The sequence below is a fragment of the Mastacembelus armatus genome, chromosome 24 (genome assembly GCF_900324485.2).
Source record: "Mastacembelus armatus chromosome 24, fMasArm1.2, whole genome shotgun sequence".
In the NCBI taxonomy this organism is placed as follows: Eukaryota; Metazoa; Chordata; class Actinopteri; order Synbranchiformes; family Mastacembelidae; genus Mastacembelus; species Mastacembelus armatus.
Genome location: NC_046656.1, coordinates 12350939 through 12377730, shown reverse-complemented (window position 1 = coordinate 12377730; position 26792 = coordinate 12350939). Strand labels below are relative to the sequence as shown.

The 26792-nt window shown below is 39.6% G+C and overlaps 3 protein-coding genes across 6 annotated transcripts; 1 reads left to right on the top strand and 2 right to left on the bottom strand.

Annotated features, from left to right (window-relative positions):
- Nucleotides 1–96: 96 nt before the first annotated feature.
- ccm2 (CCM2 scaffold protein) lies at nt 97–8909 on the top strand. Of its 2 annotated transcripts, none has more exons than XM_026319055.2 (10): nt 97–468; nt 4241–4417; nt 4558–4641; nt 4858–5041; nt 5495–5631; nt 6057–6192; nt 6398–6455; nt 6566–6701; nt 6787–6925; nt 7645–8909. In XM_026319055.2, exons 1-10 carry the CDS (start codon nt 439–441, stop codon nt 7947–7949), a joined length of 1386 nt encoding a protein of 461 aa, XP_026174840.1. In that variant the 5' UTR covers nt 97–438; the 3' UTR covers nt 7950–8909. The 2 variants fall into 2 exon arrangements, with proteins under 2 accessions (XP_026174840.1, XP_026174841.1); XM_026319056.1 differs by lacking the exon at nt 97–468 and adding an exon at nt 3183–3421.
- A 4057-nt stretch (nt 8910–12966) lies between these two features.
- On the bottom strand, nt 12967–18854 carry fam167ab (family with sequence similarity 167 member Ab). Its single transcript, XM_026318698.1, has 3 exons — nt 18717–18854; nt 14782–15356; nt 12967–13990 (listed from the first exon to the last, which is right to left on the bottom strand). The coding sequence occupies exons 2-3, from the start codon at nt 15145–15147 to the stop codon at nt 13727–13729; spliced, it is 630 nt and encodes a 209-aa protein (XP_026174483.1). The 5' UTR covers nt 15148–15356; nt 18717–18854; the 3' UTR covers nt 12967–13726.
- Nucleotides 18855–19089: 235 nt separating this feature from the next.
- lca5 (lebercilin LCA5) lies at nt 19090–25640 on the bottom strand. Of its 3 annotated transcripts, none has more exons than XM_026319403.1 (10): nt 25273–25640; nt 24777–24890; nt 23407–23816; nt 22779–23020; nt 22286–22591; nt 21940–22077; nt 21729–21822; nt 21286–21422; nt 20982–21174; nt 19090–20872 (listed from the first exon to the last, which is right to left on the bottom strand). In XM_026319403.1, the coding sequence occupies exons 3-10, from the start codon at nt 23792–23794 to the stop codon at nt 19950–19952; spliced, it is 2421 nt and encodes an 806-aa protein (XP_026175188.1). In that variant the 5' UTR covers nt 23795–23816; nt 24777–24890; nt 25273–25640; the 3' UTR covers nt 19090–19949. The 3 variants fall into 3 exon arrangements, with proteins under 3 accessions (XP_026175188.1, XP_026175190.1, XP_026175189.1); XM_026319405.1 differs by having other exon boundaries at nt 23407–23801; XM_026319404.1 differs by lacking the exon at nt 25273–25640 and having other exon boundaries at nt 24777–25263.
- Between the last annotated feature and the right edge of the window lie 1152 nt (nt 25641–26792).

The following is a 26792-nucleotide window of genomic DNA, read 5'->3' as shown; positions in this document are numbered from 1 at the left end:
AAAAACCCAGAAAGGATGCACACGGGGTGTCAACACTGCTGTCATCCTGCAGACACAAACACAGCAGCGGCAGCAGCTGTTTTGGTTTGAGCGAAGCAAAGCATGATGGACCGCAGTTTAACGCCCAAAATGGCGGCACGATTGAAAAGTTTTGGCTGTCTCGTCCTAGTTGGTCTTATTCACAGGGTGTTTGTTTAGTTGTTTTAGCTGCACTGAAACGTGCGACTTTTACACCAGTGCCACGCAGGCGTTTTTCTAAAGGTTGAGGAAGAAGGCAAACATCAGCATGGCGTTTTGCTAACAGCTTAACTTCGGGCAGTACTTCACCAAGGCTAGCCAGGCTAGCAAGCAAGCTAACTGCTGTTAGATGAGTGTTGTCTTGTCTCCTCTGGATCTCCGCGCTGAACTGAATATGAAGAAGAGGACCGCTACGCAGAAATGGAGGATGATGTGAAAAAAGTGAAAAAAGTAAGTCGGGCATTTTATGTATTTATTGTAGCTCCTTCAAGTTGACTGGCTAGCTAACGTACTAGCTTGTCAAACTGAGCTAGCTTAGCTGTTAGCTGGCTAAGTTTAGCCTCTTATAAAGTAGCACTGAGGCAAAACACTGACCATAGCAGACTGACAGGTTTACTGTCTTTTCTGTTTATAACGTGTGTAACTCGCTGAATGGACTTTAACGCTAATTAAAGGCAGCGTAGTTGAGGCGCAACAGATTGTTCGTATAAGATTAAGTTAAGTTTAAATTGTTAACTTAGTTAAATCTCAGTCCAGGATTACCTGGCACTTAAGGGTGTTTTTCTTTTATGTCTCGTATTTCTATAATATTACACCAGCTAATTTGCTTTACAGATCATTAAAACGTATTTAGATGTAACTTAGTGATAGTTTGTTGTGGTCAAAAGAAAAGTGTTGACCATAGTTGTATTAAATAACAATAGGCGCAGGGGATTTATTTTCCAGAGGGTGATGAGGTTTTGCATAGTTGTGTGTGTGTGTGTGTGTGTGTGTGTGATCAGTGTCAGTCATGCCACGGGGAATCGAGGCTCACTGTCCAGTGATCCTGTTTGATATGGAGACAAAGCTCTGTTCCTCTGCTTGGCAAATAGGAAACTGAAGGACAGAATGAAGGGAATTCACGGCAGGAGAAGTGAAGTGTCTGAGGTTATCGTCCTTGTTATGATTGTGCTGTTCATTCCATTATTTTTCCATGGAAAAATGTTACTTTCCATTTAATTCTGCCTCCTGTTGATGGGAAGGGAAATTTGGACAGAAAGGAAGTGATAGCCAAGTATTAAGAAGGTTTGTTTTTCCAGCAGTGTTAACAAATCCAAAGTGTGCTCTTACATAGCTTTAAAAATTCCACTCAAAATATTTTATCACTAATGATAGGTTATCTGGTTTTGCTGTATATAAATCAATTTGTAAAAGATGGATTTAAACTTGGCATTTAAGCTTTTCAGGAAGTCCATCATCCTCTGGTGAAAATAATTCATTTCCCATTAAACTTTATATTAATTGATATAATTTCACAGCTTTAGTGAACAACTTATGTCCTCTTTTTATTTGTTAGTATTTTATCAACAGTATAACGTGTAGGGATCATTGTCACCCCTGCATCTAGTTCTTATTCCTGCCACATGGTGGTGATAGTGAATAGAATTTGGCCTGGATATATTTTTACATAACTGTGCACCATTACTTCTGTTATGATAAGGTGTTAGTTTCAGTCACTTTGCTAACTGTGTTAACTAATTTATATGAACACATTTATGACGGTTTCCTGCTTGTCATGGAATCTCTGGTGATGCATGAAATATAGACAGAGATATTTGGAGAACTGAGTTTTCTTTATAGGAGCACAGCAGAGTGAAATCATACTTCACACATAAACTGTAATCAATTGCTTTCAGCCTGGATGGAGTGGTAATCTCTTACAAGCACTAATTAAAGAGTGAAATCAACTTCATGTAACAGAAGTGCTGCAGTGTAGGTGTGAAAAGTCTATAGGATTTAGGACTTTTGGAAGATTATAGGATTTCTCTTAACGGCCACTGTGAACAAATTTGCCGTAGTATTTGGGGCAAATACATCATATGACAATTCATATGAAAATACATATGTTGCATAGGCTGCTTTTTTTCACTGTAGGTCATCCATAGACAGGAGATAATGATTATTTCTAGGACTGGAATGTTAGTGTTATACTGTACTGAATGTGGAAAAATCAAAATAATAAAAGGCAGCTGTTTCTGTTGCTTGTGAGCATTTCGATTCTTCTAACACTTGGTTTAAGTTTTCCTACATTGTTCTTAAGTATGAGAAAGTTTTATAATCTACTTGTCACCCTGGGACCATTTATGTCAAAGAACAAAATGGTAAATGGTCTTTTCTATGCTAAAGTGCAGTCAAAGCACTTTGCACTGTTTGCCCATTTGCACATGCAATCACACTCCGACACAATCATTAACACACACATACACTAGTGAGGGAGCACCTTGGCCAACGGGCAACTTTGGGTTAAGTGTTTTGCTCTACACCCTGTGCAGAAGCCATATCCTCAGTAATTTCTTTATAAACTGAATTTCGCCATAAAAGGCACCTGTTCCTCTTGCCATTCACTGGGGTCAGCTATGGTAGCTCTCGTCTCGTATTTCACAAGGAGAAGCCATAAAATGTTAATGTACTTGTCTTTAGGAGCTATGTTCAGTTGAATAATATACTAGTTAGACAGGTGAGGGGTGGGGTGTCTGTGGAGTCTAAAGTTAGTGATCAAATGTCTGCATCACATCAGGCAGGAACCAAATTATGACTACAGTATAATAGTCAAATACAAATCAGATTGGGTGTTTGAAAAGCAGTCTTCGGGATCATCTGCATTGTAAATGTGCCATCTGTGGTTAGTGCAAAAGAATATATAGTTTGTACTTTTGTGGTTTGGTAATGAAGTGTCTGGCCCTTTAGTTGCAGAGTCTTGAGTGAGTGATAGAAGGAAACAGTTATCACATCAAGTAAAATCTAATAGTGTGGAATGTATGTGATTATCATCACACTTGTTTCTCTTCAACATCAGTGAAGAGACTCTGAAGACAACACAAGAATTTCGTTGCAGTCTTTAAGCATCTCAGTATTCAAAGCATGCATGCGCGTGTCATCACAGGAAGTTGTGGCTGTTCCCCTTCCTGTTCTCGGGTACAGAGACCGAGACACTTCCTTTCCTCTGTGGAGGGTCACACCCCTCACACACACTCAGGCAGTGTTTGATTGCGTGCGTCTTTCACCAGCTGACAGCTTTCGCTGCGTGTGAGCAGAGGCAACAGGTGACTAGTTTAGGCTGTGTGAGAGAAGCATCATCCGCAGTCAGGCTGTGCACTCACTGTTAAGAAGGCAGTTTGTAGCATATGGTTTCATGGAGAACGAGGTAGGCTTGTCACATGCTTTGAATCTAGAAATATGCTCAGAAATCATTTTTTAAATTTGCATTCATACTATGGATGAAGTCTATTAACATTTTTGTTAAATACGTTTAACTGTGCTCTTAAACTGCTAAACAGTTTTGACATTTTACTGATGCTGGAGCTTGGTTATAGAGCCAAATTTGATGTTTTTCTGTTGGCCATATGCAAACAAAGCAATGAAGAGTTTCGAAAATAGATGGATAATCATACTTATACTTTTGTGACACATTTGTTGCAGCTGCTTGTTGATGTTCTGAGGGTCAAGTTCACACTAAAGATTTGATTCTCCTATATTTTAATGCAGACTCGCAAATGCAAAGCCTCCCATTATTGCAAAATGCAGAGTTTCCTTTCAGCCACGCAGCTGTAGACATTTGAGCAACACATATTGGGTAACACACAGAGCTGTCCATATGCCCTACCTTAATCTGCTATGGCCACAGGCAGGAGAAGCAGGGTCAGCAGAAATTACAAGGCATGCAAGTACCACAGTCAGCAGAAGTTGAACAGTTTTGTTTTTTCTTTAAGCACTTTTAACTTGTAGATGCACTTGTAAGTGCTTTGCAACTATATCATGTGTGTCATGGACATAGAGGTTCTTATGAGATTACCAATAGTTTATCATTAAAAGAATCTGACATGTTACAAATCTACACAAGCTGAGTGTTATTTTTTCAATGCATTTTTAAAGGCAGCTTGAGACCAAAAGCACAGACTGATGCTGCTGGGTTACCACACAGGCAAAAACCAAATGTTCTCATGCTCACTTTGTCTTTCACTAGCCTGGTATCGTGTCTCCGTTCAAGCGAGTCTTCCTGAAAGGGGAGAAGGGGAGGGACAAGAAGGCCCAAGAGAAGGCCACGGAGCGCAGGGCCCTCCACACCTTCTCACTCTCTCAGCCAGACCACCGCATTGACCCTGACATCCTGCTTAACGACTACATTGAGAAGGAAGTCAAAGTGAGTTTTACTGGCGTAGATTTGACACCCCAACCTTATGTTAAAAATAATGGCTATCTTTTGTTCTTTAATATACTGGGTTAGTGTTTGTCTTTTTACACATCTGAGTGAAATATCTGACCATATTATGTCTTGTCCAGTACTTGGGGCAGCTCACATCAGTTCCAGGATACTTGAACCCATCTAGTAGGACAGAGGTCCTGCAGCTCATTGACAATGCAAGGGTAAGTGCCTGTGTAAGGGGATACAACCTGATCCTTCATTTGGACACTCTCTCTTTTATAAACTAGTTGAATACTAAATGACGTTTACATAAATGCACAATATTTGCAATCAAGGATTTTCTGCTTATACTTACCATATTTTACTGTAAGTCCAGAAAATACTGTATTTGTTGTGAGTAAGTAACAGTATTTATTTGTGGCTCTTATATTTCTCAGAAGTCCCATCAGTTGGCAGGCCAGCTGACGTCAGAGCAGGATGCAGTGGTGAGCTTGTCAGCATACAACATAAAGCTTGTATGGCGCGATGGAGAGGACATCATCCTGAGAGTGCCCATCCACGATATTGCTGCTGTGTCCTACATCAGGGATGACTCGTTGCACCTTGTGGTGATCAAAACAGGTTAATAGAACATACCGCTAATTGCATTATTGACATATTAAAATGAAAATTTTAAAACTTGAAAATGTCAAATTTTTCAGACTGAAGTTGTAACATTAAGTAAACTTAAGATACATGTAGAAGAGATTAAGGCTCTTGTTTGAGCAGTGATCATCTACATTTGAGTTACCCGCATTCCAGTTGTGACATGCTTCTGAAGTAGTAGTCAAATTTTTAGATCCCTTTTTTGGGTAATGTTTTCAAAATTAATATTGGGAATAGCCTAATAGGGATCTGATCCTTCAGATCCAGGTTAAAACAAGTGCCCAGTTGGCATAAATAACTGATATGGTCCTATACAAAGGAAGAGTTTTGGATTCATATATTTAAAACAAAAAACTTGTGCCTGCTAAATTGGCAGCAATTCAGGTTTTGAAAAATGTTATATGGCTATGTGTTTTATGTATTTTTCAGCCCAGGATTCAGGAGGTTCTCCCTGTCCTAGCTCATGTCCAGATCTCAACAAATCTCAGACCCTCAGCTCCCTTTCGGAGAGTGGAGCTGTGCTTGTGGAATTCTGCTGTCTGCTTGTGCTGGCTGTTGATAATAAGGTATTATCATGCATCTGCAGCTATGTTTACAAATGCAAACCTGCAGAATTAATTTCTTTAGTCAGATTAGATTACACAGTGGCTTTTGACTCAAGGTACACTCCAAATCAACTTACTGAAGCTGCTTTAAAATATAAATGTAAGTATTGTGGCAACGTGTTAAGAATGAGAATGTACAGAAATTATCCTCTATTGAGAGTGAGATGAACGTTAACTCTTACTAGCCAGGCATGATAAAAATGTTTAGCAAGTCTGGTTTGACTCATGTACTTTTGTTTGTGTAGTTTTACTAACAAACACATGGATAACCAACACTCTAACACATGGATAACCAAATTTAAAGTTTCAAGCCTTCGGGATAGTACTGACATTATGGAAAACAGATGTGACATTAGTTTTTAGTAATGACTATTTTTGTCTCTCAGGCGGCTGCGGAGGAGCTGTGTCTTTTGCTCAGCCAGGTCTTTCAGATTGTTTATACAGAATCAACCATCGACTTCTTGGACAGAGCCATTTTTGATGGAGCAACTACACCTACAAGACACTTTTCTGTATACAGCGGTAAGGACAGGAACAGCTGTCTATGCAAAGTCAAACAGATATATAGATTTAATAGATTTTTGGCAACATTTTGAAGCCATTTGTCAAATATAACACTGTTTCATTCTATGGGCATCTTTGGATTTTTACTCCATTCTCAGGCTAATAAAAATTTCACAACTGAAGTTTTGTATGAACCTCTAAATATGCACTTGAATTTTTTCAGATGACTCCTCAAGTAAAGTTGACGTTAAGGAGGCCTTTGAAGCAGAAGCCAGCACATTGTAAGGATGATAGGTTTCAATTTTAGGCATAGTGATCGAGAAAGATTGTCTCTTAGAGATGTCACATTTACTTTGGCTCGTCATTTACAAGGAATGCATTCTTTCCTCAGTCCTTTCCAGGACTCTATGGAGTCAGAAGGAAACTCTCCAACAGCTTCCACCCCAGCATCACCTCAGACTAAGACAGCGAGTGAAGGAGAGCTCAGTACCACTGCTGCAGAGCTTCTACAGGACTACATGACCACGGTGAGACATTTCACCTTCTCTTTCTTTGTTTCAGAATAAGACAATTGAATTTTAATTTTTCTTTATCCTTCAATTCCCTGTCCAGCTTCGGACAAAACTGTCGTCGCAAGAGATCCAGCAGTTTGCTACACTGCTCCATGAATACCGGAACGGCTCCTCCATCCATGAGTTCTGCATAAACCTGCGGCAACTCTATGGGGACAGCAGGAAGTTCCTCCTACTTGGTATGGCCACTCTGTTTCCCACCACATTACTGTAAAGTAATCCTTCATAGCTAAACCTTTATTTTATTAAGCTTAAAAATGAATAAGGAAATTAGGTTAACCAAAAAATGTTAAGTCTTGTGATTTGATTTCCAGATTACAAATTCTCCAGATTGTATTTATGGTGTCCTGACAACCAATCTGGGTATAGATTAATGACAGATGTCTCAACCAGATGTCAGAGGGTGCTTGCTAACTGAGTACTTACTTAATTTTCACTTACCGTTAAAATATGGTATAAACTTTGATCACTTGAACACTTTACCTCAGTGTTGTAAATGGCACTTTCACTGTTCAGTTCTACTGTAAAGTATTAGCGCCAAGCGGATCCTGAAATGCATTAATGTGTTGCTGCGGTCATCTTGTGAGTAGATGGTGGGTAATAGTGACGTGGACCACTGACAACAGTATTATAGCCTTGCTTAGTGACTATGCCAGAAAAGCCACACCTCATGATCACTTCCACATTTTTGAACAAACAGTTTCAGACCCAGTTTTTGATTTTCAACATGAAATTGTGAGACATCCACCAGTGGTTCCAAATCCTCCAAATAGATTTAACACAAGTATATTTATCGTAAAATGTAGACTAAAAAGATGTAACCACAGAGAGTGACCCACCTGTGGCCTGGTAACGAATATTAATATTTACATAAGTGTTTATGTCGTTTCCCTGGCAGGCCTGCGGCCCTTTATACCAGAGAAGGACAGCCAGCACTTTGAAAATTTTCTTGAGACCATTGGTGTCAAAGATGGTCGAGGAATCATCACAGACAGCTTTGGCCGCTATCGACGTACGGCCAGCTCGGCCTCCGATTCCACCACCAATGGCAATGGAGCAACGGAAGGAAGTGGCGACAGCATGGCCTCAGACGAGGGCCAGGAGGCCTCTGAAGGAGACGAGTGGGACCGTATGATCACTAACATCAGTAATGACATTGAAGCTCTCGGCTGCAGTATGGACCAGGAGGGAGTGACACCCTGACACGGGGAACAAAGTAAGGGGTGCTTTCTTTGAGAGGGGTGGTAGGGGGTGGATATCAGCCTCAAATAAACAGTAGGCATGAGCTGAATGGATCAGATGAAGGTGGTCCTTAGCACTGACCTAAGATTTGCTTAGTCATATTTTCCTCTAATTGTCAAGAGGAGTCCCTACACAGTCAAATAAAACCTCAGCCTATTGCCACAGAAACATGAAGTCAACATATGCACTTATGCAGACCATGTAGACAACATAAAGTTAGTTTGATATTTTTGCATTTCAGAGTGTTTCATAGCCTCTGAATTACTTTTAAAGTTTATTTGATCTTTGTACTCATTTATTGGCAGTATCTGCCACTGCTGTCATTAATGTAGCGAAAATCTCCGATCTTTCTGGGAAGTTTTCTCTTTTGAATGCCCTTAAAGACTCTGGAGAATCCAACAGAGGACTGTACACGTTTTAGAAGGTTAAAACTGAGGCTGTGCTCATTTGTGCTTTTGTATAACTTTAGGTCAATCAAGCTTCATTCACCATGCAAACTTTGGTTTTCTTCATTTATTTCACATTTGTGCATTTGCTGTGACAGTGTAACATTTGCTATATATAATTGTTTTTCAATAAGATTTGTGTACCACTTTGTTTTACACTATAATTTGTTATCAGTGTTTACTCATTTATATAATTTGCCTTATTCAAACTGACCAAGGAAATGCTGTAAAAACAAAAATTCTCATTCGGTTGAAGAAATTGAGTGGGGACTGATGTAAATTTACTATTTTAGGTTGTTTTTTTTTTTTGTTTGTTTTTTCGTCATGCAGGTCATCTTGTTAAGTCATTATGTTTATGTTGTGCCTTTACACTGCAGTACTGCTGCCAACTGTCTGTCAGACACAGACAGGTAATTATGAACTGTAACTACAGTTGTTGAGCAAATCATAGTTATTAAATAACAGCTGCAATATACTCTTCGTCTGTTGGTGTTAAAAAATGCATCACATATCAAATGAGAATACGTTATTCTTTTCACCTGCCTGCTGCATTATCTACAGTCTAATGTGAGACCAACCTCCTGATTTCATATGGAAAAACTGACAGAAGATGTGAAGGTTATGTGATCTGATTTTGATCCTTTCTGACTGGTTATTCGCTTGGATGCATCTAAGCTGCTGAGGAACTTTGGTCTGAGTGTCGTCAAAGCAACCACGCTGGATGTTGCTGAGTGGCCTCAAAGTTGGGGATTAGTTCTGTGAGTGTGAGAGACCAGAAATTGTCAGAGCAGCTCATGTTGAGCAGATTTCCTTCTGTGAAGCCACTCTCGAGACTTTCAAAACATTTCCTTCATGTATATGCTTACATAGTTCTTTTAAAGGTACAAAACAAACTAGTCAAAAGACATTTGTCCATTGTCTGGGCTGTCTCATATTTGTTGTGGGATTGGAGGTGAGCTGCAGGAGTATATTTACACACAGGAACACTACACCTTGGGCTCAAATAGCTACTTTGGCTTGAGACACTGTCTGCCTCAAACAAAAGAAGCAGATGATCTCAGTCAACACCTTTTTTTCTCTCATCTCACGAACACTATTTGCTGTAAGTGGTTGCTTCACTGTTTTGTTACAGGTGGTGGATAAATTATTGTCTTTGACATCCTCTTGCTTTTAATTGAAGTACTTTTCTCACAGTACTTGTAAGAGTCCTAATTGGCCTCCTGTAAATGCTAATCTTAATCCAATTTCAGACAGAACAGAATGACTCATTACTCAGTTGCAGCATGCATTTATTAAATTGATCAGTTGCTTTAATTAAATCATTAAAAGATCCCATGCTGCTTTATAAAGAGATTCTCAATTATCTTTACAGCAATGACTGGAGCCCTTGTGGTGCCTCTATATCTCCTTGCATAAGCTGGCTTCATAAAGAAGAATCAGACTGGTTTCAGTGAAAAGATCGTGTAGTCAGGAAAGAAAACGAGTTCAGCCATAATGAAGGTTCACTTAATCTAGAACAGTGTGATTAGGGAGACTGGAGTTGCAATTTCAAATAGGCTTTTGTTTGAATTGAAATTTTCTTGTGAGCTTTGCAGCAGCTATAACATTTACAGTCTATCAATAATAGACCACGTGACTGCTCATATGTTAATGGTCTCACATACAGTGTTCAACATATTTTATTGCCAAAGCACACAGTGTTTTTTTTTTTTAGTAAATTAATTATAATTACACTATTATACCACATAGTATGTGACATAAAAACCTGTAGTTTGAAAGCTATTTTTGCTTCTTGTCATGTATGTGTGTCCAGGAGCTGGTCCAAGTCTTCGTATGACTTTATAAATTTATTTTCCAATAACCAATCCAGCCAGAATCAGTGTCTCGACACTCCAACGCTTTAATTGTGTGGTCAAACTTAAAACCTCATGACTCTGCAATCCATCTTGTTTCTCCAACAAAAATGGTCTGATTCAGCTTTTATTTCCAGAGTGTCATTACTAATTAAAGATTTTCCAGTATATCCCTCATACAGTAATGAAGCAGTGTCTCAAAAGAGGAAATAAGAAAATTTTGGTATAGAAGTCGGCATCCAAAAGAGCTAAGATTGGTTAAAATACTGCTGTTTCACTCCCTTCGTGTGTTTACTTTTCTCTGGGCTGTGGTGTTCTGGTCTTTAACCATCTAATCCTGACAGTAAATCTTTGCTGAGACTGGGATGTACTGACACACTCCTACACAAAGACTCGCCGTGAGATTCAGTCTGGGATTCTCGCCAGCCTCACACTGTGGTTCACCTTGGTGAGGTTTGTGTCAGCCATTCACGCTTGAATTTGCAGCTCAGTCATGGTGAGAAGTGCCTCTCTGTGGTGTCACATCTGTTATATTCCTGGAACAGAACAGCACCTACATTCCCAGTCGTCAACAACGGGGGAAAAAAAATACAAAAAGCTCAAGATAGAGAAAAGATAAAGATAGACTTATCTAAATGCATCAATCTTCAAGAAATATGAAAACCTAACTGGAGACGTTCTCAAATACCATAATTTCCCAGAAACCAACTGCTTATTTAAATTCTCAACAGGGCCAAATTTTGGCAGTAGGACTGTGGCCTCAGTACAGTATCTGGTCCTAGTGCTTGAGATAGTGCTTGATTTTATGCCTGTCAAGTCATTTTGTCATGCAAATGAGGAGGTTTAGGCATGAAGTTCATAAAATAGCTAACAGCTGTTAAGCACAAACATAGTTTTTGTTTTTCTCTGGAACAAACTGTTTTTTGGACTCGTTACTCTGAATTTATTTCTTATAGCTGTTTAAATATAACCTGAAAAGTCATCAAAGAGGAAGGAGCTATGAGACGACCATGATCACAAGCAGCTTAGTAAAAAGTGTGTGTGATGGTGCCTTTGGCAGGCTTTCAGTCAAAAGGAGTCGGGGCTTTCAGCGGCAATAAGCCCACATAAAACTGGAGCTCATGCATGAAAATATGAGACTCAGCAAAGTCATTCATAACATGCCACCTCAGGCCATCCAGAGAGGGGCACAGGGATCGGTGAGAGGTATATACTCCCTGATGCAAAAATTCATAAACACCATTCTCTTCTCTCCATGCAGGACCTAACGGTATAAACAAGTCCTTATAGAGCATGACAAGAGGTGGGATAGGCTGAATTCGTTGTCATTTTCCAAAGCCTGGAATCAGCTTAACATAAGAGCTAACCTGGCTTTATTAGAATGTAACACCTACCACTATCTCTAAAGCTCAGTGATTACAATGTTTATTGTCTGGTGTGTTCAACACATACAAAGTCGAAAGGATTAAATGACATTATGACGCTTTATAAGTCATTATGTGCTAGACTGCTTCTGTGGAGAGAACCCTGCACAATGGGAAATTGTTATTTTTGTAAAGTTTAAACAAACCTGATGTGACATGTTGATTGCTGAGCTCTAGACATGCTGCTGGGCAGATTTGGTTACCTTTGGTCAAAGCTGTTTCTCCATTTCCAGTCTTTGTGTTAAACTACTACTGGCCTGTAGCTTTGTATTTGAAGCACAGATTTGATTAAACTCTGTTCTGGGACATAGCAGGGTATCCCATTCAGACATTTTGTCAAAACACCTCAAAACTGCTAGAATAAGTACTTCAGACGCTTAAGGCCAACAGTAACATCACAGCATCCCCACTTCAGTGGGGCTGCTTATTCAGTGTATCTGAGTTTCTTCATCATATATGTCCCAAATCTTCCAGGTGTCGATGTGCACTTTAAGACATAATGTCATGATAAAAGACTCACTTTTGTACCCTGTGTTTGAGTGACAGGTCCTACCGTAAGAAAACAAAAAAAGCCAATGATGAGACTTTGTTGTGATGAGAGTAAATTAAAGGCTGAAAATGTAATGCATCCAATCACTCAATGGATCACTTACATTTCTGAGAACCAGCACAAATACCAGCACTAACAATGGCGCACTTAAGGTTTCATATTTTACCAAACCAGTTTTAAGGTATGTTCCATTGAATGGCTTAGTAATGCAAGATCCAGCCAACATAGAATCGTGTCCCACTGTTCAGGGGATAGTATGATGTGTTGTGAGGAGTATTATATTAGTAGGGGGCTAATCATATACTGTTGGAACAATCTGAGGTGGTACACACAAATGTTATTTCTATTATTTCACAAGTTGTTTCAAGAAGTAATCTGTTCATTTATACACACAAATTTAATGTTGAGGTGTGTGTAAGAGCCTTAAAACTGTTTTGTTCAAATTGTACTGTATATCTGGGCCACAAGGAGGGGCATCTCAAACCCTGAAACTTCTTTTCTTAGTGCATAGTCTGTGCATTTCAAATACCCTGCCCCCAATCTATTTTCTTGTTAAGAAAATGAGTATGTATCCAATGATGTAACCAGTAATTACTACGAACATAACAAGAGGGATCAAAACAAGAGCCATGTAATCATATCACTGGGTATACACAGAGATTTCTAGTTGAGTTATAATTTAATGTTTACCCATGAAATGAAACTATGTTTTTGTTTGATACAACTGTTAGAAAAAAAAAAAAGGTTTATTAGCACATACTTATTAGCAAAAGACTGGAAACTATCTCGAGTTTAGAAACTAGCATGATTTTACAGTCCTTAACAATTTCCGTCTCTTACTACATAGAAGAATGCTCGCTAAATCAAATATGCAATATAGTAATTCATGTTCTAAGAGCATAAAACATTTACATTAAAATCCATGAAAGAAAAAAAAGCATACAGAGATCTATAGGCAATAAAAAAAGTTTAAATATTTAATCTGTGCTTAAAATGCTTGGCTTGTAGATAGAAACCACAGCGTCTCAGCAATATATGGAAATACACTGTATAATTGGTAATAATATAACTAATAGGACTTAAAGTGTGAGCAGGAATAAGCCTGAGATGGTTCTAGTTTAGTTTAAAAGTTGTAAAATCCTGATGACCTAAAGTCTAAAATCTGCTGCACAGAGGTTGCTGTATAAAGCTGCCATATGTGGTTTGATGGCATATTTGCATTCACTAAAGTCAAACCTTTCTTGCTACATAATATACATTACCTAAATATCTCTTTTTGATTATAAGGACTGTGTGGAGTGTGACAGTTTGAACTAGATAAACACAAACATCCCAAAAAATTCACAAGTCAAATCCTAAATTCACATTAGATTTCATAAGTATCTAATATATGGCAATAGCTGAAGCAAGGATAATATTAGACAAGCTGTTGAGGATTCAGGACTCTGTAATGTGATCACTGCCACTAGCAGAGTGAAAAACGGCGAGAGTTAATGTTCATCTTGGTGACGCCGATGAGTCTCAGGGGTGCCGAGAGGCCAAGGCCCGGGGTCACCGGGCATTCACACAGCAGGTCGGACAGCTCGTCCCGCTCCTCAAGGCCGAAAGTGGCGTCGTTAAGCATCCGACGATGCAGGTGGCACGTCTGCTCAATCTTCAGTTTGTTGATGTCGTTCCGGAGCCGCATGAGCTGCCGCGCCAGCTGCTGGTCCTGCAAGCGCATATCTGTCTGTAAAAGAGAAAAGAGACATGAAGATGCAAACAGAACAGTTGTGCTCAAACCATTTATATTTCATTTCTGGGTCAATTAGAATTGTGATAACTGCTTAAATGTTATAATATAAAAAATGCTGTAAACTATTGGTGGTTTGTTTTTATTTTAGGAGGCAGCTATATTTTCACATCAAGTTTTACACCACATGCAATGAAGCATATTTCCCTAACTGTCAAACTATTTGTCTAAACACAAATAGTTTGGAGGTTTTTGCATTCGGTCCTTATAGTTTAACAAAATCAATAAGGAAAACTCAGAGTGGGGCATCTATAAAGAAATCTCTCAGCACTATCCCCTTTGTGTCTACTGTCCATGCGCAAACGTCTGTAAACAAGATCGCTGTCTCTCTCTTGCCCACCGTCTTTATGCAAAATGTTTTTGTTTTGTACTTTGCCTCTGTCAGTGCCGCTCAGGCCGAACTTATTAACCGTGGCAGAATGAGCAGAGAAATTGTGCAGAATAAAAATGATTACACTTGCAGAAACAGTGTGTAAGCAAAGCCTGATGCTTCTGCCTGAGACCCAATCAATATCTCTCACTAATTTGAATGGGATTCTTCTGGATAGTAACTGGACATTATGTGCATTGTTAAATTCAAATTAGCTAAAGTTATGTCACTTTTCTCACTGTGATGATTAAGCTCTTACATTTGAATCTCAGTTGTCCAACAATATTTTCTGCAATAGTAGTTTGTGCAATAATAGCATTTTTTGAGAACAGAGACGCATTAAAAATCAGTGTCTTACCAGTTCTCTCCTGAGCCAACTAAGAGCTTCATCGATGTTTCCAAATCCCTTCAGTACACCTGATGGAAGCTTGCACTGAATGACATCTGAGCTCACAACATTGTCTTCGTGTGCAACTAGTTTCCCATCCTGCTCCATTTCAGTTGGACCTTTTCCAGCCCCTGACTGTCTGAAGCTGTCCGCCTCTAGTCGGGCTTTCCATTCCAGGTACGAAGGTCTCCTGGTCTCCAGTCTTAATTTCTCTGCCAAAGCCTTCAGGTTCATGAGGTGGTCATCTGTGGGCAAATCCATGTCTTCCTCAGTGCCTGCATCTTCTGAGGCACTGATGCTGTCCACCGTGATTTGTGGAAGTGAGGGTGCATCCATAATGGAAAGGCTAAATGCAGAAAGCTTCTCAAAAATGTGTCAAAATAAAAGATAAAGTGGTTTGTTTTTCATTTGTGGGCATTTTCATTGTTACAAATGATCAAAGCTGTGACTTTTTGCCTTCCTGCCTCCACGTTCTCGTCTATTTGTCAAGAAAGTTTCTCTTTTAAACTCTCCACTGGCGTTCTGGTGATAGATAGCCTTTAGAACTGCAGGGGAGAGAAAAAGCGAGTTATAAAACATTTACTGGCAAAACCAATGACAACCATCTCTAAATCACAAGAGACAAAACTGATGTGACATCTGACACAACGGCTACACCTCAGCTTTGGCTCAGTTAGACCTTTTCTCAGAAAGATTCTAAAAGTGTGTGCACCTTCTTATTCCTATAAACTGATTTAGACAGAGTGATTGGCTTCTCACTTATCAAATAAATGATCAGCACACAAAGCGAACACACCACCAGGATTTTCATTTAACAGGAACAAACTGTTTCCATAGCAACGACACGAGCTCTGTAAATGAATCTGCAACTTTTCCACCTCCTGTCCTCAGGACTTGTTGCCTGAACCAAACTGATGTGACAGATGAGAGACAGTATTGGTTTTTACAAGAACCCTTCTAATCACCGCTAAAAACATGTATCATTGATTCACATTAATGTTACAGCTATAATGAACTCATTAGACAGAGTACTCCTCTTTTTAAAGGTGTAGTCCACTATTCGGCTTCATGACATCCATCCATCCATCCATTAATACCCGCTTATTCCTAATCAGGGTCATAGGGATCTGCTGGAGCCTATCCCAGCTCTCTTTGGGTGAAAGGCAGGGGTACACCCTGGACAGGTCACCAGTCCATCACAGGGCCACATAGAGACAAACAACCTCACACACTCACACTCACTCCTATGGGCAATTTAGAGTCACCAATCAACCTGACATACATGTTTTTGGACTGTGGGAGGAAACCAGAGTACCTGGAGAAAACCCACACAAGCACAGGGAGAACATGCAAACTCCAAACAGAAAGGCCCCTGCTAGGTTTCGAACCAGGAACCTTCTTGTTGTGAAGCAACAAGCCACCCTGCGCATTGAAACACAGACACCTTAGCTAAATTTTTCATTTTTATTATTTAATAGTTTTCAAGAGTGTCTGTATGTAATTAAACTACTGTGACCAAGGAATTTCCTTTGTGGACCAATAAAGTTTATCTAATCTAATCTAATCTAATCTAAATATACCGCTAGGTGGCGCTTTCAAAGAAAGGCGAGAGCCTCTGATTTAAAAAGGCATGAGGGCAGGCGCAGAGGTTGCAGGTGGGTAAATTGATATTTCACTAAAAACCATTAACGTCACGGTCAATATGGTTTAACTACATTCAGGTAACTAACGTTAGCTAATCTTTCTGGTGCGCTAGCTGCTACACTAGTAAACAAGTACCTGTGTCACATTAGCCTGTTTGCTATAGTACCTTTCTACAGCCATTCAGCTAGCTTAACTTGCTAACTAGTATGAAACGTTGTTGTTGTGGTTTTAGTTGGAGCAGCTGGAGACTGTTGTCAGAGAATAACAGTGGAGTTTGTATCTCGTTTGCTGGTTACGTAGATTTTTGTGCTCTAGGCGGGAGTCTACCGTTGTTGCCATGGTAATACGTGTTCATGAATTCTAGGGGGCGTGGTTACCAAACTCTGCTGACGACAACATTACAGGACATACACAGTTGTATTTTATTCTTCCTATTCACCCATACCCAATTATATATATACCACAAAATGTTTCCATTCCTTCAACATTCCATCCAAATCCAAATGTTGGTATTAGACCATTTTAGGACCATGCCTGGAGGCCCACAGCAAATAAAGTCTAAATATGGAAATAAATCTTTATTGCACCCAACAGTGGCAACAAAAGCAGACTTTCTGCCCTGCGTCGTCTTCAAGTGTTCAGTAAGTGGTTAGCACTGCTCCATAATGGACACAGCAGACCATTGCCCTTATATCTAATGATAGGCTTGGCTGTTTTGCGAGGTAATATAGACCTCTGACTGTGCAGAGTTATGAATGACTATGAATAGATCCTCTCCTTATTCTCTGCTGAAATCAGTTTGTCTCTGGGGGCCACTCTGTAACAGGAGACCAATAAAGGAATAGGGAGATCCATAACACATGCATTTTTAAAGAGTTCATAGACCATGTATATATGGTAAGGAAGTGATGTCAAGTGTGAAAGGATACTGCATGAGGTAAGAGATTTAGTAAGATGGCAAAAAGTTTGTGTATGAAGATATTATAACAAGCTGTGATCACAAAAGAAATAAATGATCTAAAATCATGGCAGCAAGAACCCCAGACCAGCTTCTTGTTGACTGTTTAGTCGTTTCAGAGGCACGTTTGGTGAACCAAGCTGCTATTAAATAGACCAGCAGGAAATTTTTGCTTATGGAAGCCAAAATTTACATCCTGAATAATAAATGCGGCCTGGGGTTCAGTTAACAAAAATAAAACTGAAAAGATTAGGGGGGAAAACACTGTTTATCCCCATTTTCCAAATGTCCTGACTGGAATCAAACTCACCAAGCGTCAGCCGTATTCATCTGGCTGCAGATTTTGATTGCTCAGAAACATCCAGTTGCAGTATTGCCATGCCAATAAAATTTATTTGGTGGTGTTGGACTATGAGATGCCAAAACCTCATCTGGCTTAAAAGCTTCAGAGGTTCTGGCTCTCCTGTCTGGAAAATGCAGGCGTGTGTACGTAACATATGTGACCGATGAGCACCAACAAAGTTAATGTAAGTCTGTACCTCTCCAATATATAGCATAGTCTGCCTCTGAGTCATTCCCATTTCAGAGGTCTCAAACTGCAGTGTTAACATACAGCAGATGACAATATGAGCATTATGTATAAATATCACTGGACAGAGATGAGTAGCCGGTGTTAACACAAAAGCTATTCATAAAGGTACAGTCATTATGGGATATTGGATTTGTTGTTATGGCAACAAAAACTTAATGAAAGAGTATGTGGTTCAACAAATACCAAATCAACAAGACTTTTATTAATCACATATTGGGTATCAACAGGTGTCCTAGCTGTGTGTATGTAGAAAAGCAGCAAGTGAGATAAAAAACAAACAAACAAAAAAAACACAGATACTGCTACAGCATCTATACATGTGTGGGTGCCAGAACATTTAACCTACAGCTTGTATTGTTTTATTCTCTCCTTAATGTATCGGGTTTAATAATTACCATTACCTTTATAGTTCTGACCGAGTCGATATGTTGGAATTGAAGTTATGTTTAAGTTTCAAGTTTCATACCAACTTTTTCACCAAGTTTTCTCTCCGGGGAAATGCTTCATTAGTTTCTTCAGAAAACAGCCATGAAAATAAAAAAATGATGCCACGTTATGGAATAAATTTTATTCACTTTAACTCACTATTATTGCGTCCACATATTCTACACCTGGGCGCACATATATCTCTGCGTCCTTCCGTCCTGCAAGGTGATTCACCACCGGCATCATCTGACATACAGTCACACAAACTGCGTACGGCTCGTTTACCTTGCAAGAATTAACCAGCGCCGGTCCGAGTTGAATCCAAGCATCAGTGAAAACCATCACTACCGGACTGCTCTCTCCGCGTCTGACGCTGAACCTCTACAGCCCCACGGTCCACTTGTTTTTGAGCAGAGCTGCCGGACGACCGAAGGAGGGGGCGGAGAAGGTTGCGTCAGGTTCTTGTTGCTTGGAGACGTCCCAGGAATCCCTCTAACCAGACCTCCCGCTACACGAGCGTTACTGCAGGTGCGCCACGGTTTCAGTGTAACTATCGTTTATTATCACTCAACACAACACGACAATTTAACTTCTTCTTTTAATAGTACAACTGGACATACTTACAAAATATCAAAAAATCACAACATGTAAACAGACGCATTAATCACAAAGTCTTCGTTATTAGGTATTTACCAAAAATGGCTGGAATTCTGAAAGAATAAATACAAAAGGTTTATCAAAAATGAGATACCTATAAGATTACACAGATATTTTGCAGCTTATTGATTCATTGTGGTGTGGGTTAGTATAGTGCTTTTCATTACAGGATGTCAAGTGTTACAAATACAACTAAATAAATAGACATTAAAAAACAATATAGTTCACTTCAGTACAGTTAAAACTCAACAGGTAGTTTCTCCTACAGCTATTGGTGGTTTGATTGTCTGCAACGTTTAACTATTACAACCTGATAAAATGTGAAATGCAAAGAAATATGTTCTTTTGTGTGTCTGAGGACAAATTCTAGGTCCTTATTTATTGTGTCTCTATTGTGCTTCGTTTGGTCAAACAAACATTATTATGGTACATTATATGGTATTCTGCCAGGAAAACTGGAACAGAACCAGAGAAATATAACCAATATCTTAAAAGTGTAATCAACATTAATACAAAAAAAATGAGTCATAAGTTCCTGATTTAACCAGTTTCAACGGCAATGACAACCATCATAAATGTGTCTATACATATACACCGACCTGAATATTTTAAAACAATATTAAGTAACATTTTCTATATGATGAAACATAAAAAGCAACATAGGTTAAATGATTTACTATTTATAGAGAATTGTATGTTATTTAATTTTCAAAAAGTTTTTTCCACTTCTTTTTGTTCTACAGATTTATTTTAAAATATTTGCTCAGGCTTGTATTTAGTCTCTTATATTTTGGAAATCACATCATGTCATCTCATTTAGTGACTGACAAACATAATTGCCTGCTATGGAACTACCTACTTTCATAAAGTCAGTTCCTCTATGTCGTCATCAAAGGAGGTGACGGCTCGAATGGCAGGTCTGCTATCTGCTACATGTAGGGTGCTCAAAGAGGATGCTGGTGGAGTGGAAGATCCTGAGTTGAAGCTAAGCAGTCCTTCCCTTCTTGAACGTACTCCATTGGTAGTTAGAGGACTATTGAGTACCTCCATTTTATTGGAAGTGCTCACACTGTCACCAGCAGGTGTTGCCAGGGCACCGAATAGCTGCTGCATGAGGTTAGACTTCCTGCCCTTCCCTGCTCCTTTTTCTGTGTCCTTTTCCTTCTCTGTCTCCACAGCTCTGAGGCTAAAAACACCTATTGCTTCTAATGCAGAGTCCTTGTCCTCTCTGGGTGGAGATGAAGGGAAACCAGAAGTCCCTCGGGGTAGTGAATGCGCAAAAGATGGTGCATAGTTTCCAAATGCCAAGTCATCGCTGGAGATTTGGGTACGTAGTGGTCTCCTTCCTATTCCTGTTGTAACAGCTCCACCTTCTATGCCTGGTCTTCTTCTTCCACCTTCCCTGCTTCCAGCACTGGCACGCAAACTGGCTGGCTCCTCTGATTCCGTGAGGTTGAAAACTGAAGGGTTATGGTTCCTCTGCTCAGGATAATGGGGAGATGAATCGTCACTGATACCCTTACCAGAGTCACGAGGATTTAACTCTACAAACATGGAGTCCTGTGCTCCCTGGTTTTGACGATCTATTTCATGCATCTTAGCAAGCAGCTGATCTTTTTTGTGGCGTGCTTCTTCTGTTGCTTGTTGATTAGCTAGAGCCTCCTGGTTCCATCTCTCCACCTCCTCTTGAACGTGACCATGCTTCTTAAGGTTTTCCTCCTCTTTGAGGTTTAACAAGGAACTTGTCCTTTTTCTCTCTTCTTCTTCCTTTTCTTTCGCCCAACCTGTGGACATAGTGTGTGTGTTACGTTTAAATAAAAGCAATTTCTCTTTCTTTCCCAAGCTTTTTACTAATTAAGGCAATAAGTAAGTGTAGGTATACTTTTGACTTACCATCTCTTAGTGTCTTTGCCTTTTCTTCAAGCACATTCATCTCCTGGTTGAGTTGCTGTTTCTTCTTTTTCTCTTGCACATTTTTCTTCTCCAGCTCCTTCTCCCTGTCTCTTTCTCTGTCTCTTATATTTTTCTCTTCCCAGTTTTGAAGCTTGTCTTCTGTTTCCGCATGTCTGTCCACTCTGTCAAGCTCCTGTTGACAGAAATTGATTGAGAGAAGCAGGTACAAGAGGTAAATGACAAACATGAGTGACAGACTGTGTCAAATGTGGATTGTGGGTAAGGTGAGGGGAAGACACTTTACCTTGAGCGACAGATATTCATCAGGTGGCTGTTCACTGTACTCACTAGTATCAGTGATGGCAGGGGGAGGTGTGGGGAAATCCAGACTAGACATTCTGTCTTCTGTCTGCACTGCCTTGGTGCTGTTCCTGCTGGGGACTATGCATAAAACAACAGCAAAGTTTTGGAAGCAATTTTACTAAACCTATTTATTAACATCCGTGTTTGTCTTTGTTCACATAATCCAGGTAAAAAAAAAAAGAATTATCTAGGCGCATATGATTTAAGGCAACAGGAAACCTAAATAAAACATTTTCACCACCTTCTGTAATATACATGCAACATGCTAAACTTCAATGAGGTAAATATAGTAATTCATGACCATATGAGAAATGAAAGCATTATTCAGTGGTGTGTTAAATACACAGAAAACACCAATGAGCTTCAACAACCTTGCAACCCTACCATTCCGTTTTGTGCAGCTATCAGTATCCTTTCTTAGTGAGTTTTTCATGCGGTTGGCATAAATGTTCTTGGCATCTAATTCTCTCTCCTTCTCCTGATAACAAAAGAAATCAGCAAAATTAAATTTTCATACAGTGAGCAAGATGCTTTTTATGCACAATCATAAAGGAAGACAGTTTGTTTCAGTCGCTAAATGTTTTTGTGTGTGCACCTTGAGTTTATTGGTCAGTCGCTCCAGCTCTTCCTGCAGAGTCTTGATCTCCTCCTGGGAACTGATGGTCTTCTTCCTTTCTGCAGCTAGCTGCCGCTGGTAACTGCTGTTGCTCAGCTCAATGCTACGCTCCAGCTCCTTCAGGACACACATGCATAAGTACAATTTACAACAACTAGTGAGGCTTTCTCACTAAACAAGATGAAAACAAGGTTTATCCATAATCGTCCATAACCTCCTTTAGTGTCAGTTTGTAGTAGTGTAGACAACACTGTCAGACATCTAACCCCATTTCTTTATGTTTTATAAATAAATTAGTAAATAAATTCACTTCAGAATACTTTACCTTAATTTTGTGTTCTGCCTCTTGGGCTCTTGCTTTCTCTTCCTCCAGCCTGCGGTTTAGCTCATCCCTGGCTCCTAACTCTCTTTGGTCGACAAGCTTCTTCAGCCGTGTGACGGTCTTCTGACTTCTCTGTAGCTGCTCTTCACTGTCCTTCAAACGTCGTTCAGCTGCCCGCTCCCGCTCTTGAGTGCGCCTCAGCCGTTCACGCAGCACGTGGGTCTCATTGGAGTGGCGTGACAACAGCTGGGATATCTCACTCTCTGTGTCATCATAGCGCTGCAAGGCTTTCTCTTGACGCGCCTGAAGCTGCCAGGTCGAAAACAAGACATTTTAGGATGCCACAAATATTAAAGGTGAGGAGGAAGAATTTTAAGGAAAGGTAAATACTTGTATGACTGATTTGTATGCAAAGATGTGTTTATGTTGTGCTGGTATTGTTTCAAGATTCACCTAATACATTCAACCCAAACATTAACTCTAAGGTTAGGCATACCTGTCTAAGAATTCGATTTTCCTTTTGTAATTCATCAGTGCGTTGTTGCAGCTCAGCAAGTGCATTACGAAGTTCATTAATCTTAAGCAGGCGAGCTGAAAGCATCCGCTTAGTCACCAAGTCCAGGTCTTTAGGTGGTGTGGATTCCTTGCTTTGTGACTGCACTCCTCTTCGATGCTGCTGTGCCTGACGGTGGCCACTGGGACGCTGTGGACGGGACACACCCCGGTGCATCAAACCACCTAGGGGGCAGAGAGACAAACATGCAGTGAAAACAATCTAATGATAATGACAATGAGGGTCCATTACTCAAACACATTGAGTCCCAAATGAATGCTGTAAGGATGAAGCTAGATTACACAGACTGAACAGCTACATTTATGCATAACAACATATTGGTAATAACTTTAGTATTACTTCAGTTTAAGTTCTGAAGTATAATATTTGCTGTGTATAACACATTTACTTGAAACTACAGGGCGAAAACTGCTCAGAAAATCTTATTCTAATAAGAGATGTTTGTTCACCCAGTAGATATCAACATGTAAATATCAGCCTTACACTGCCATCACCTGGACAGTAAAGCAAATTTATTCAGGTTAGGTGAGTACTACCGTGCTTTACATACCTGTCTTACAGAGAGGGCTGCTAGAAATTCTCTTTGCCCGCACCCCTCTTTGAAGAGTAGGAGATGGAGTTCTGGACTGGGTGTATGGCGAGAGTGAGTGCTCTGAATGAGACTCATAGTCCTCTGAGTAATATGACCCACTACTTCTCCGTCCTTCTCCATCTGAAATCTGGTCCCGATCAGGGTCTGAACGCCAGGTTCGGGTTTTTGATCTACTCTCAACACAGCCGCCTTTTTCCACTTCATCTTGGATCTTGTCCTGGAAGTTTTTTTTGCGTTTCTGGAAGGATGATGCTCGAGAATCTTTCTTAGTACTCTGAAGGGATTGGCGACTTAGATCAACATCTCGGTTATCTTCATACTGGTCAGTGGCGTTTTCAGATTCCATGGTGTCACTTTGAGAAGAAATTCTTTGTTGAATTTGAACACAAAAAGTGAGAAACATATCAGATTTTGAATTACATTAGGATGTTAGGATTACATTGCTAACAACTAAAGATAAAATGACCTCATAATTCTATATAAAACATTAATAAGAAGCTAGAGCAACTGGCCTCTCTCATGTTTTCTGTATTGTGTATTTTAGTCACTAAGCGACAACACACGAGGTGGAATTTTCCATGAGCCTGAATGATGTATGATATCACTATCCCACACTGCTGCTACATAGAAAATACTAGCCTGCCCCCATCTGTTCTGGTAACTAATTTAACAGCTGGATTATCATTTTTCATCTCAATAAGACACACATATTTCATAGATTATAGAAAAAAAGAGGAGGAAAAAAATAAGCGTTGTGTTCAGGTAATCCCCATATATTTCTCTTATGTGTGTAGTATTACTTGATGGTACAATACTGTTACAATAAAAACATATGTATTTTTTTTCCCTCCCTGCTCAGTCCAACAACTTGAGTTTTTTCTTTATTCTTATACTTGTTATAAGTCAAACAACCTTTTTTACCTTAAAAAAATAATTCATACCTAGTAAGTTGAATGTCAATTCATGCATTCATTTGGCCCATTTATCACCCTGACACTATTTGTACAAGGAGCAAGTATCTATGGCAACACCAATACACAAAGCCTTATCACCATAAACACATATGAGCATCTTTGTAGGTCAAGCAGGGCAGCAAATTCACAACTGAATACAAAATGAACCAGATGTTAGGTTTTATTGTATATCTTTGTCAAATAATAGATTATATTTAAAGGCTAAATGTTTTAACAAGAAAATCTCTTGTCTCAGAAGTCTCATTTGAATGCCTCTATATTCACTAGCAACATATATACACACACACACTAAAAACTACAATGATTAACATTAGACCGAATCCTGTCTCAATGTCTCAATATTTTAACACTCACCATGTAGCTACATCATCCCCATTCACCTCTCCTCTATCCTTCACATCTTCTGCTTCTTTGTACGCGCTGCCTCCAGGTTCCTGGCAGGAGTGGTCACAGCCAGGTCACAGCTCTCTGGTGAAAACAAATGTCCAAACAGCTGCTTGTTGTCAGGGGCTTACTACAACAGTAGCAGTGGCCTGCTCTCTCTGACAGGAACAGACTGGATTAAAGTTGGCCGTCTGCTGCTGACATATGCATTGTTGTCGGACTGCTCGCCGAGTAATCTCAACAAAACGTAACGTTAACACCTGAAGCCAAACGCACTGGTAGCTCTGGTAGTGTGCAATAGTCCCATAGAAAACGCGGTGGGAAACTATACGAAAAGCACTTTAGCGTAATGACAGAGGTTCTACACGGCTAACAGCGCTGGATGAGTGACAGCTAGCTTATTACCACTAAAAGCTAGCAGACCAACAACAAAATATCTACCATCAACAGGTGGTGTGTGTTTTACCTCACGTTTGGAGTCTTCTGGCTCCAGCACGTCCGTTCCACGCTTAATTTCTGAAACTCCCGCTGCCGTTGTGTGGTTTCACTTTGTAGCAATTGTAGCAGCTTCTTGTTTAGCTAGACTCGTTTGGCTGTTGTTACCTAGCCATATAGCCGTAATTACTAGCAAGCTAGCATTAACTTTAGCCAACTTACTGTAACTACTTAGCTTACTTAGCTACCGTTATATATAAGAAAGCACTGTTGACCGCCCTGTCTGTGTCAGCGGTCTCACTTTTAGATATTTCGTTCTGTAATTCTCCAGATGAAAAAATGCAGGACGGAACCATCGTCAGAGTCGTTCAGATGCTATTTTTTTCAGCCCACTCCGCTGCTGACACCGTACCATGGCAACCGCAGCACCCCCTGCAATACCAGCCTACCACCAGAGTGGCGCTGCAGCACGTGTTTTAATTTAAATGTTTCTACGAGCATTATTTTTTAGCACAGTGCACTTCTGATATGTACCAGGGACGATTCTAGGATCAGGTCTTTAGGGGGTCTCAGCCCCTAAGGAGAATCTACCTTTATACAGGGCCTTAAACCCAATGGTCTACCCGGTGACTAAGCTCTGCTCTCTCCCTTTGTCTCCATCACTGTCCTAATAATTGTAATGCTTTATAATACTGAACAGGATTAGTATTTTCTCTCCACACTAAAGTAATAAAGTGCATCAGTTACAGTAGCTCATTATCTGCCAACTTAGTTGGCTAATGTTTGACAATGCCATGGTACTGTGACCACACACTTTCTAAGTCACAGTAATAAAGACCCAATGTTTACTCAGAACACTCAGCAACTGTATTTTCAACTTGTAAACTTAATCTTGTGTGTGGTGAAACAATGTGTTTGTGAAATCTGACATTAGTTATTCATAGGCCTACTGATTCATTTTTATTATCATTTTTAGTGGTGCTTGAGCACCCCTAAAAAGGTCTAAAATCGCTCCTGATATGTACGTTTAGACTTTTCTGTTATAGTCTAAAAAACAAACAAACAAAACTATATTTTTAAGAAGAAATAATAACATACCGAATGGAATATAAGCTAATTTATTTGTATAGCATATTTTAAAAAAGAAGACATTAAAAATTAAAAAAAAAACTAGAAGCTTCTTCTTTAAATAATGGAGGCTGTATGGAATACCATAATATCTATTGGCAAATTAAACATTTGCTTGAGATTCATATAATGTAGCGCATATATGTGACCATCTGATATGTAGCATATAATGTTTGTTTTTTTTACTACAAATTTACAGCTGCTGCAGAATGCAACATGTGCTGATGCTTATCTGTGTATACACAAAGTTTATTTAGTCCCTTTCTAATGGAGAACTGCTTCTTCCTCTTGTCCAATATTCCTCCACAACGCAGCGAGCTGAAACAAGCTAGGGAGGTTACCTGCGTCAAGATGCCGGGAATAAATCAGCTGTAGGAAATAATATTCCTCTCAAAATAAACATACTGCTTGTTTAATTGAAAC